The following is a 12742-nucleotide window of genomic DNA, read 5'->3' on the forward strand; positions in this document are numbered from 1 at the left end:
GGATGGGAAGATGATCCTGGATTATCTGGTTGGGCCAATATAATCACATGCTTCTAAAAGTAGAATAGTAAGGCAAAAGAGGAAACTAGACTAAGTCATGTGAGCATAATTCAACTTCTGTTCTGGCTTTGATACATACACATACATATATAACATATAATAATATGCTATAAATACACACATATATATATAATATATAATAATATATAATATTACATTATATATAACACATAATAATATTATATTATATATAGCGTAATAATATAGCATATTATTATATGTTATATATATATGTGTGTATGTATCAAAGCCAGAAACAGAAGTTGAATATATGATATATAGGTATATATAGTTGAATTTATATATACATATATATATATGATTGGAGCATTTTTCCGTGTGCTGATAGAATTATTTATATTCAATTATTTATAACCATGTCAGCCCTTAAACAGTAGCAGATTCACTAAGTAATAAGTGTTAATCTGAAAGCCTTGAGAGGCCACTGCCTGAGTGGTCTCTAATCATATCAGCTTTAGATTCCTATGGTGGTTACCTAGAAACATTTGTTTTGATTTGTTTGATTGTTTGGTCTTGTGTTTTTTTTTTTTTAACCTAGTTCATGACTGCTAATGTCCCTTCATCTGCTGCTTTGTTTAGCCATTATTCTATTTTGAATTCTTTCACCAAACTGCTTCCTGTTTGGGAGTATAGACAATTTTGTATATGCCATCATGTGTTTACCATTGGGTGTCTCCTTCTCTGATTGTTCTTCAGAAAAAAAATGGAGCTGGTCAGTATTCTGATAATGTTTGTCAGCCTCTCCCAACATTAAATACCCAGATATCAGTGAGCTCCTTTAGCACTTGGCAAAACCTCAGAGAAGCACTCTGGGGAAACAAAACACTGCCTGTCCACTTGGTTTGGTTATTGATTTTTCCTAGTAACAGTGAAAACATAGTTCTTATGAAGTAGAGATTACGTAAAATGTTGAACATTTAACTTGTATTATTTAATAATTACTTAAAATTCATAACACTTAATTTGTATCATTTATTTGAAAATAAAGACAAAGTAGTTGATGCTTGCCCAAATAGAATATTCTAGCTTTCTCTAGTTTATTGCTTTGAAATTCATTGACCTTAATTCACATCCTTGTCACCATGAAAGTTTAGTACACCCATTATTATGAAACTATAATTCTACTTTTTTTCCTTTTGTTGATAGTATTCTCACTTTTTCCCTACTATTCTTGAATGTAGAAGGCTCTCAAATATTTCTGTGGTGATTTTTATCATCTGTTGGTTCTCAATTTAGCATCATTAAAGTATAAACAGCTGTCTAGTGAAGAATTATCTGGCCACCTTAAATGTGTTTAAGGTTTAGAATGAGAGTCAGATAATTTTTGAGTTAACTGTAATATTCCTGAAGGGACCAAGAATTTTAGTTTACTCTGAAATTAATTTAAAAAATAGTAAGTGCTCTTTCAAGATGAAACTACAGGAAAAACAAGGATAGTTTTAGATGTTAATTAAGGTTAGAGCTAAATACCTGTGACTCACACCTGTAATTTTAGCTACTCAGGAGGCTGAGATCTGAGGATTGTACTTCAAAGCCAGCCCAGGCAGGGAAGTCCTTGATACTCTTATCTCCAGTTAACTACCAGAAAACTGGAAGTAGCACTATGGCTCAAATAGTAGAGTGCTAGCCTTGAGCTGAAAAGCTCAGGGACAGAGCCCAGGCCCAGAGTTCAAGCCCCATGACCACCACCACCACCACCAACAACAAAAAGGTTAAAACAAACAGCACTTTAGTTGTCATGAACATAAAAAACAAGGCTCCTCTTCTATTTATTAGGGGGATCCAGAACGTGAAGTTTTAAATATAGTGTTACCATGCAGCTCACCATTTTGTTCTTGTCTTAAAACTTTCATTTAAGAATCTCCAAGGTATGTGAATATTCATGCTTTAAATTCAGAAAAGTTATTTGCCAACCAATATGCAATAAATTAGAACACTCTTAAAGTTACTGGTTCTGTTTTGAAGAACAAATGTTTTTGATCTTTCAACAGAATTTTGAATCTTTTCATCATTAATAAATTTGAATGGAAAGATAACATCTCATTGGTATCTCATCATTATAAGCAATGACATTAGCCCCATTAAAATAAGGAAATGTTTTACTACAATTCTTTATGCGCTCTTTCTTTTTAATCATGATTCTGGCCTTTTCCTACATCCATCTTCCTTTATTTTCTTTTTTCTTTTTTTTTTTTTTTTTGTATCCGGTCATGGGGCCTGAACTCTGGGCCTGGGCTCTGTCCCTCAGCTCTTCAACTCAAGGCTAGCACTCTACCACTTGAGCCACAGTGCCACTTGCGGCTTTTTTCTTTTTGCTTATTTGGTGCTGAGGAATCGAACCCAGGGCCTCAGGCATGCAAGGCAAACACTCTACCACTGAGCTACCTTCCCAGCCCAATCTTCCTTTATTTTCAACTCTTAGTGTCTATGTCTGTTATTTGGTGTCTGGTTTCCAAATACTCCCAGCCCTCGAGCTTGCTTAGAAGGACCCCTTGCCTCCTCTGGTGCTGTTCATCAAGAGGAAGTCTGACTGTGAGCTGAGTGTTACAGTACTTATGTACCTTGAATGCTACATGCCATTGTAAACCTCTGTGAAAATTCAGAGTAATTCAGTTGCTGATGCTTATTCTGAATCGCAAGTGCTCTGTGGAACTTATTTCCTCGATAGCCATCTGCTTTATTTAAACTCATAGAAAGAGCAGAGAGTCATTCTGGGTCTCCTCCAGTAATAACAAAATCCATCCCAATTCATTGTGCTTTTATGGCTCTCAACTTAATCATAGAATAGTGAATATAACCTATTAGGGAATTTCGGAGTGTGGCTTTGGAAGTGTGGCCATACCTAAATCTGAAATGTGTAAGTGCCCAGATTGGATTCCATTCTGCTCTGCATAGTTTGCTGGTACTATTACTATGGTTAATAACAAATAGATAGTAGCAACTGAACACTTCTGTGCCACACACCTTATAAGGTAGCCATTGTTATCTTAATTTTTCAAACAAAGAAACTTAGGGATTGAGTGACTTAGAGATTGAGTAACTTGTCCAGATTCATAATGCTTCATGTTTAAAACTTGAATACATTTCAAGATGGCTCTAGGGATGATGGAGAAAAATGATAACTAGACACATTTTTGTTTATATCTAATCATGAATCAGCTAGACACATTTTTGTTTATATCTAATCATTGAATCAGCTAGTTTATTTTTTAGCTTCTAGGAACACATGTTCTTAAGAATGCAGTTAATTACTCTTCAACTAGGAAGAGACTTGGATGTGGAACAGTGGCTGATGCTCTGTCTATTGAGCCTCTTGCTCACCGTACCTGGATTCTCTCTCTGACCATCATGTGGCTGGCTCTGCTGGGACATTCCAGCTTCAGCTCTTCTGTCTTGCTTGGTTCTGGTGAAACTTATTTCTCTGACTTCTCTATAAGAGAGAAGAGCTTGTCTATCTTGTCAGCTTCCATGTTCTGAAAGCAAGTGGCCTTGCCAATGGCAGAACTCAAGTCAGATTTGCTAAGGAGTGAGCAAAACCAGTGCTTTCTCAAATGTTCTCCATAGCACTCCTTTGACCTAATAATTATAACTGACCAGGTGCCAGATGAGATGGGCAATTCTAGTATTTGGTTGGTTGATCTTTGTTGAAATCTGTACTGGGGTCCTAGAAACCTGTATCCTGGAGATTAAGCAGCATTTGTATGTGGAGCCATGTCCTAAAAGTCAAAGTCATGAAATAACTGGACAAAACCTCAGGAAAAAACTAGTAGTAACCAAAGTAAATTTTTAATGCTGTCGACCTCTGTTTTTGCTGAGTGGCCTCTTTTCTACTGTGCTCCGGGTCACCGAGGCTATCTCTTTGGTAGGTCCTGTGACAGGTCTTGGAAATAAAAACAATGAGACTTTGTTCTTGACCTTTGTGAGCACAGTTCTGGGGAAGACAAACTCACAAAGTAGTTCACTATACACAGAGATAAGTACAAAGATGTGCTGTGTATACCGGACGTAGAAACAACTGCTGTGAGAACTAGTCTACAGGCTCAAAAGCTGGCACTTAAAATTTATATCAAAGGAGAAAGGTGAAGGGCATTTTTAAGGCTAGAGAGACAATATGTTCAAAGGCCAAGTTCCCACGAAAGGAAATGGTGTATTCTAACAAGAAAAATGTAGTTCTATATGACTGAAACATAGAACTCTTTATGAAGAAGGACAGTTGTTAATGCTTAAAAAATCAGGTGGGGCCAAATATAAAGGATTCTCTCTGTTGGGATGACGTTTGAAGTTTATCCTGATTGGAAAGTACTGATGTCTTTAAACATAGATGTGGCCTGATGGGTTTGGGGCTTAACAGAAACTCCTCTGGTGGCAACTTGAAGCTTACCTTAGGAGCCCAGTGAGAGGTGTACCTGACCCAAGGCTGTAGGGCTGGAGAATGGGTGATGGGTAGGAAATCAATTTTAAAGTTAGGCTTTACAGAACTAAATGCACATTCAGTTTACTCACAGATGAGTAAATGTAGAACAGGAGGGAAAGACTGGATAAGAACATCAGGTTGAGTACCTGGGTAGATAGATATTTTCTCCAAAATCTTCTGGCAGGAGAAAATTGAATTTGCTTGGTCTTTTAGATGATGATTAAGACATATACTAGTTCTCTGATTTGATTTTAGTAAGTCTAAAAATGAATCCAAAAGCATTGCCTGTCAACAAACAAGTGCTGTTTGGGGACACAGAAGCTGGCTTCTCTGGTTTGAAAATAATGTTGTCTGTTCACTTGCATGGTGCCCTGTGTAGAGAGAAGGCCAGACCGTGGCATGAGGTCTGAAGCCTTCCTTGACTGTCTTTCCATGGCTTGTGAGGCACAGTTGGAAATTCCAGCTGAAGCACCTGGGTGGGGAACAGTGGAGGGGAGCTCAGGGCAGCTTTGGCAGCCAAGCTACAGCTTTGAGTTATCTGGGGAGTAGTCCCAAGAATTAATGTTGTTGTCATAGTTTCAGTTTAATTGTTATCAGCTGGACAGGATGAGTCCTCCTCGTCATATTAATGTTTTTGCTAAGATTGTTGGCTGATCATCTTTTCCATGATTTTTTGACAGTTATTTTTGTTCAATTTTGAATAATAAAGTGAGGTTTACAATCTGTTTATGAAAGCATTTGCTTTATCTTGACATTTCTTTTCTAGACAGCAAAGGTTTTTATAATTAGATTTTCCCCCTGCCAAAAAGTTGCTGGGAAAAAAAAATTCTCTGAAGAAGACATGCTTTAGAGTTCTCTTTATTAGCTAGAGTCATCTTATTTTGATTTGAAAGTCTTTTCATAAGTCAGTCAGGAAATGAAACAAAACTTTATCATAAAAACAAATTCTTAGCAAGAAAAAAATTAACTGGCTAAATAGAAAATTAGGAGGAAGAAAAAAAGAAATGCGTTTGATATAGTAGTGGTTCCACTGTCTTAAAATGTTTAATCTATGTCAAATAGGCAACTTCTTTTCTACCTAGTTTCCAATGAGCTTATTGGAGTCTTGTTGTTTTGATTAGTCTTATGTTAACTTCCCTGACATACCCAGAAGACTATACTAGTGCTGACAAATGGTATAGTTTAGACAGAATTCACCAACTTAGGCCTTGAGTGGCTAACTTCTCATTTATTTAGCCAACTAAAGTCCTAAGTTGGTGGGTTTCATTTCTGTGCTGATGAGGAGCAACTGGTGGCTAAGTGCCACCTGCAGAGGTGGTGGATCCAAGGAAGGATTGAATTGCTTGCTTCCCAGCCACAGCTGTAGCTGGCTCTATGACAGGGGAGTCAGTTGGCAAGTGAGTCAGTTGACTGTGTTTTCCCTGTGGAGTGCTCTTGAAAAAAAATGATTGAGGAAGCCAGATTGATAACTGATATTAGAATTGTTTATCATTGCTAACGGCAAAACCATCACTGTCAATTAATGACAGAAACAGTTTCTACCTAGCACCTTCCCCTCCTGATGTGTGAATATATCTCTAGCTCCTTACCGGTAAGTAGAGTAGCCAAATGATCTTTACAGCCCAGAGCACTTTCCTCTCTGACTCCTATCCAAAGTGCTGTTCTCTAGACCTGAATCAGATTCCAGACTCAGTATCACGTTCTACACTATCTCTACTATCACCATCTGGAATCTTTCATTGGGTACTAACAGATATATGGAACTAAAGAGCACAAGGCCTGGGGCTGGGAAGGTGGCTCAGTGGTAGAGCGCTTGCCTTGCATGCTCAAGGCCCTGGGTTCGATTCCTCAGCACCACATAAGAAAAAAGCCAGAAGTGGTGCTGTGGCTCAAGTGGTAGAGTGCTAGCCTTGAGCTGAAGAGCTGAGGGACAGTGTCCAGGCCCAGGTTCACAACCGGACCCCCCCCCCAAAAAAAAAAAAAAAAAGAACACAAGGCAAAGACAACAGGCATCTTCTAAAACTTTGAGCCAAGATCATTGATAGAAAACAGTGAAACAAGAATTGTGCTCTCAGTCATTCTTAGAATGGGGTAGTACGCAAGTACCAACTTCTAGTTTTGAATAACATAAGTGGCATCCTTTTGAAACTTTGCTTTAAATCTAACTGATAGTGGGGAACTTAATGTGAAATGGAATGTGTATTTTATAAACTCACTTGGATGAATGCTTGGACCTTGAGTTTTTGTCCAAGCAAAGATATGATGAGGTTTGAGGAAAGAGATTCATAAGATCTAGTATCAGATAGTTAAATTGATTGTCACTCAGTCATGTGTTTTGGTGTTACATTCATCTAACATAGCTTAAGACTTCACCACTCCCCTTTGTGAAGCATAGAGAAGAATGTAGGAAGAGTAGTCAACTGGATTGACCAGTTCATGTAGCTTTCACAGGAAAGCAGGAAAGTGAGAGGTTTTGCTTGTTTGTTCATTTGTTTGTTTGGTTGGTGTGTATGTGTGTGTATAGTATGTATGCACACACTTCACTGGGGACATTAGGGAGTGGCACTGTAAGGGCAGAGGCCTAGTTGGAATACTAGGTTTTCTTCTTTACAAGTTGTTTGGCTTTTTCAAACTCCCCTCCCATTATTTTTTTGCTAGTCCAAGAGTTTGAACTTCAGATCTCATATTGCTTGGTTTGCTTGTGCTCAAGGAGTTCTATTACTTGAGCCATGTCTTCCGCTCAGCTCTTATACTGATTAATTGGAGATGAAATCTCCGGGGCTTTTCTGCCTGAGCTGGCTATGAATTGTCATCTCTGGATCTCAGCATTCTGAGTGGCTAGGATTACAGCATGAGCCACTGGTGACCAGCTAAATCCTGTTTGGTTTTTTAAATTTTATTTTGTTTTCAAACAACAAAGGGGTGATAAGACTATTTAGGTTGGAGGGAGGGGGTGACATTGTTCAAAAAGAAATATACTCATCACCTGACTTACTTAACTGTAATGTAACACCTCTGTACCTCACCTTTACAATAAAAAAAAAAGACTAGGTGTCTGTAAATGCTAAGAACAGCAGCATTCACTACCATTTATTGAAGACTTAGGAGGTACCAGAGGCCAAGCCAAAAATGATCACAAATGGTATTGCTTCATTCTTACCCTAACATATGTAGTAAGAGTTATTATCTCCACATTAAATATGATATAATGGAGACAGAACACAATCTAATGAGTAGCTGCTCTAAGGTCTCAGTTCCAGCCTGGATGACCCCAGATTTTGACCCATCTTGGGAAATCCAAGTAGTTCCTCACGTGGAGATGGTATTACCAAATATAACATCGCTTTCTTTCCAGGTACACCTCATACTATATACACAGTTTCACTTTCTGAAAAAAAAGTCCACAAGTAATAATTCTGCATAGTGTGGTAAATTCTTGCTCCATGCTCAGTCCTACCCAGGACATCATTCATTCCTTTGTCCAACACATAGTACAGTAGAATATTTTGTGAGAGAGACACAGCATTATTCATGCTTGGTGGATTGATTATTATGAGACCGAGTCTCATTTTGTTTTCCAGGCTGGCCTAAACTTCGGGACTCAAGCAGTCTTCTTGCCCCAGCCTCGGGAGTAGGTGGGACTGAAGGCACATGCCACCAGTTCTGCTTGACTTAACTTTTGTTACAATACATTGTTATAACTGTTCTATTTTATTGTATTGTGGCTTGTTAATGAATTAAACTTTGTGCAAGGCATGTACCTATATGGAATAAAACAACATGGCATATATAGAGTTTAGTTTAGTCTGAGGTTTTGGGTATCCACGGGGAAGGGGGAAGTAGAGGAGGGGTTGGATGTTGTACAAGGATAAGAGAGGACTACTGTAGAACACGCTGCAGAGAACATGCAGAGCAGAGCAGGTCTGCTAAAGTAGGTCTGCTATACTGCCCTCCTGTGGTTCATCTGGGTAACAGTGGCTTTTTAAAAAATATCTAAGGAAAATAAACATGCACATAAGTTTATTTGAAACATATCTTCAGTGTATGGATAGTCATATGATTTACAACCTCCATATGCAAGATATATCAGTCTTTATTTTCCACAGTGCCAAAAAATATCTCACTCTGAGCCCTCACCTGCTAACAAGATACCTAACTCCAGTCAGTCATAACTTCTGCTATCTACACCACTGTCTTCCACCCCTCTGTTGTCTTTGAAGAGAAACTTCTTCCCTAGCACTTTACTTCGAGAAGGGAGGAATTTTTCCTCAAAATTACCTTTTCTACTCACCTACTCTGTTTTCAGAGATGTTTATAAATCACGAGAAAAAAAATCTTTTAGCAGTCTTGAGCTTAAGACTGGAATTAAGGGGCTAGTTTAAAATGTTATACATCTTTTTCAGGAAGAATTTTTAAAAGCTTTCTGTCCTAACTCTCACAATTAAATCACTAAGTAAACTTTACCTGTAGTTTCCTTTGCATGGCCCACTAAGGCCCATGTAAGGCCCAGGGCATGTTCTCCTGTTCTATAGAGTTGTACACATGTGGGTGGAGTGCTTGCCTAGCAGATGCATATGGGCTTGATCTCCAACACTACACACACTGGAATATCTAAAGAGTTGCACATGTTCACTGGAGACTTGATTTCATGGTGCAGACATCTCTCCAAAGTACCACCTCTCCTTGTTCAGGAGGCCTATCCGTGGAGGGTTAAAGGCATTGGATTAGAGACACACCATGTTGGATCCTGGTTTTGTCTTTGTAACTGAGTACAGTGGAGAGTGAGAGAAGTGAAGTTGCTAGGGGAGAAAATAAGGCTGAGTTTTCATTTTCATTATCCAAGCACCATCTGATAGGGGAGCACTTGGAAGCTCTGGTTTTCAGTGTATTTAAGAGTTTATACAGAAACAATGGAACATTCTTACTGCAATTGAGGTGGCTGTGCCATAGTAAACTACAACTATTTATAAAGGTTGAGGCGATGCGGTGTTTTTATAGGAAAACGGAAGATCATTACATAAATTACTTTAAAACACTAACTTCTTAGCTCTGGGGCTTATTAGAGGAATGGTGGCCCAGTGTTGAACAGATAGTTGATGGACAGACTTTCTTGTGGGAGTATTCTTGTATAAGGTGTGGTGGCCTTTGTGTTAGGTTGTAGTTCTGGCAGGTCTTTTGGATGGATCTTGTCAGCTGGCATATGTGTATAAAATCTCCCCCTCTTTCATTCCCTCAGCTTCATTTATTATTATTTTGTTTGTTGGGGCTTGATACAAGTGATTCCATTTTGATTCTGACATCTTTAACATCTTCATACCAACACTTATTTTGTTTCAGACAATGGAGGACAGACATTGGCAGGGGGCAATAACTGGCCTCTTCGAGGAAGAAAATGGACCCTGTGGGAAGGAGGTGTTCGAGGAGTGGGCTTTGTGGCAAGCCCTCTACTGAAACAGAAGGGCGTGAAGAACCGGGAGCTCATCCACATCTCTGACTGGTTGCCAACACTGGTGAATCTGGCCAGGGGACACACCAACGGCACCAAGCCTCTGGATGGGTTTGATATGTGGAAAACCATCAGGTACCTGCCTGCATATCTTGCTATTTCCCTTCTCAGACAAAAATTCCAACTCAACTCAGCACTGAACTGAATGAGAATAATTCAGCTACAAATACATGATTTTTTAAATGAAAATTTTAAAGAAATTTTAATATCTACTTTTATTGTCTTAAATTTGGAATCACAGTTCTGCATTTTACATGAAGGACAAGATTGTCCTCAGTCTTGGCCTTCTAAGAAGGTCTTTAAAGCTGAGGTGCTTTGCTGGAGGAGGGAGAGAAGATTAGAGGTGTGGCTCAGCTGATAAAGGCTGAGCCAATGAGTGAAAAGGGCTTCAGGTACTGAGTTTAAGTACCAATCTTGGACCAAAAAAAGAAAAAAAAGGAAAAGAATTAAGCTGACGTATTATTATTTTCCTGCAAAGGGTCAGAGGACCTGCCCTCTTCTCTGCCCTGAAAATAACAAATCTTCATTGTGATCACCCAGCTCCCAACACAGGTCTATTCACTCATTTACGTGATTGTCTCAGACCCTGTAGACAATTAAATTTCCAATCCATGGCACACATAGTCACAGAGTTGAGCACTCTGGATATCCTATAATTTAACAACTCCCCAACTGCTGAATGTATAGATGATCTCTAATCTTTTTGTATTATCATTTTCTATAATAATATGAAATGCATAATGTTTGATGTTTACAAAAATTAAGGTTTGATATGAGATTGTTTTAGGCAGAGGAACGTTCATAGCCATTAAAGTATAAACCTTGAAATCTGAAGTAGCTATTTTGTTGCACATCACAAAATTGCTTTCCAGAAAGACTTCACCAGTGATACTTATTCCATGATACATGAAGATGCTCATTTTCTTCATAGCTTATTTTTGTGTGTGGCTATCCCTGGGTTTGAACTCAGGACATGGTTGTCATCTCTAAGCTTTTTTGCTCAAGGATAGCACTCCACTAGTCAAACCACAGCTCTACTTCTCACTTTTTGGTGGTAAATAGGACGTATAAGTCTTACAGACTTTCCCACCCAGGTTTGCTTTGAATTGTGATCCTCAGATTTCAGCCTCCTGATTAGCTAGCATTATAAGGCATTAGCCACTAGCACTGGGCTCCTTATGTAGTTTTAAAAAGCCCTTAGTAATATTATAGACAAATGGTCTTGTTTAAACTTGAGTTTTTAAAAAATAATTATAAATAGTTTTTTGTGTGTTTGTTTTGCTTTTGTGGTGTTAGGGATTTAATTCAGGGCCTTGTACCTGCTAGGCAGGTACAAAACTACTTGAGCCATACCTCCAGACTTTTTTCCTCTAATTATTTTTCAGATAATTCTCATGTTTATGCTCAGGATCAGCCTCAGACCATGCATGATCCTCCTATCTGTGGCCTTCCATGTATCTGGGATGACAGTTATGTACCACCATGCCTAGCTTATTGATTGATATGGGGTCTTACTGAATTTTTGTCCAGACTGGCTTCAATCCATGACCCTCTCTATCTCTGCTTCCCAAGTAGCTTGGATTACAGGTGTGAGTAACTGAGTCTATGCTAAAAACCATTATTTAAAAACCAACATCTTCTTTTAATTAAAAAATTAACAGCTTCTCCAAATTTTTAATGTTGAACCAAAGGAATACTTGAACTCCAGCTTGTCACCAATTTGACTTTAAAGAAGTGTGAGAATTAGGAATAGTGGTACTTGCCTGTAATTCCAACATTTGGGAAACTGAGATAGAACAATTACAAGTTTGAGGTTAGCCTGAGCTATACAGTAAGACCCTATCTTTTAAAAAAGTGAAAAAACTTTGAATGGTTCTGACATGACACCATACTTGATATCCAGTCCATTTTCATTTTTGCTTTGATTTGGTGGTTAGTGTTATAAACTCTGGCTCCTATGAAAACACAGGTAGCTTGCAGAATCATACCTCTGTGCCACACCCTGCTACAGGTGAGCTGTGCAAAGAAACAATCAAATTCATTTTCAGTAACTTCCTTCGCCCCAGCGTACTGAGGTTATTGTGTTTGGCAACATCTGTGTCATTGATATTTATCTATATATAAACCAATCCACATTTCAGTTTTAAGATTTTTTTATCTTGATCAGAGGTAACTTTTAAGAGTTTAGGTTATGTTTGCCTTGCCTCCAGAGAAATTGGCAAAATGTCTGGTCCCACATATCTTCAGCATTAGAATATACCCCTAGTGAGCCAACTGACATGGAGCTGTAGCTTTGAGTTCTTGAGCAGCCTACTATATTGTTTTCAGGGCTATCACCAGAAAACAAAGGCAAGAATATTACTTGGCCATGTGTGATAAATTGTTGAGAGAAGTGAGCCTATCCTAAAAAGCATTGCTTTTCTTTTTCCTTATTTTTTTCTTTTTCTCTTCTTTCCTTTTCTATTGAAGAAAAAAAACCAAATTCCTGTCCAAATTTTAATCAAGCATTTCAAGACTTAGTCTGTAGAAATTCAGCAAATTTCTAATAAGTTAGTCCCATTTCTTGATGGAAGTATCTGGATCACAAAAACATTTTTCTGTCCCAGCCCCAATCAAGTCTCCGCCACTCACAGCATCAATAGCAGGACATTGTGCACTTGGCCTGCCAGTGCAGAAACTGAGTAGTCACATTGATGTCTGGGGCTTCCTTTCCAAAGGAGCGAAAACAAATGGACAGCCAA

At 38.4% G+C, this 12742-nt stretch overlaps 1 protein-coding gene across 1 annotated transcript in view; it reads left to right on the forward strand.

Moving 5' to 3' along the window:
* Positions 1–12742, forward strand: part of Arsb (arylsulfatase B) — a 175336-nt gene that overhangs the window by 83855 nt on the left and 78739 nt on the right. Inside the window, exon 5 of the mRNA XM_070031209.1 lies at positions 9833–10076. Within this exon, the coding sequence (XP_069887310.1) occupies positions 9833–10076 (244 nt within the window). The remainder of the gene's footprint in view (positions 1–9832; positions 10077–12742) is intronic.

Source organism: Dipodomys merriami, unplaced genomic scaffold, assembly GCF_024711535.1.
Source record: "Dipodomys merriami isolate MVZ:Mamm:240054 unplaced genomic scaffold, mDipMer1.0.p SCAF_20, whole genome shotgun sequence".
Classification (NCBI taxonomy): domain Eukaryota; kingdom Metazoa; phylum Chordata; class Mammalia; order Rodentia; family Heteromyidae; genus Dipodomys; species Dipodomys merriami.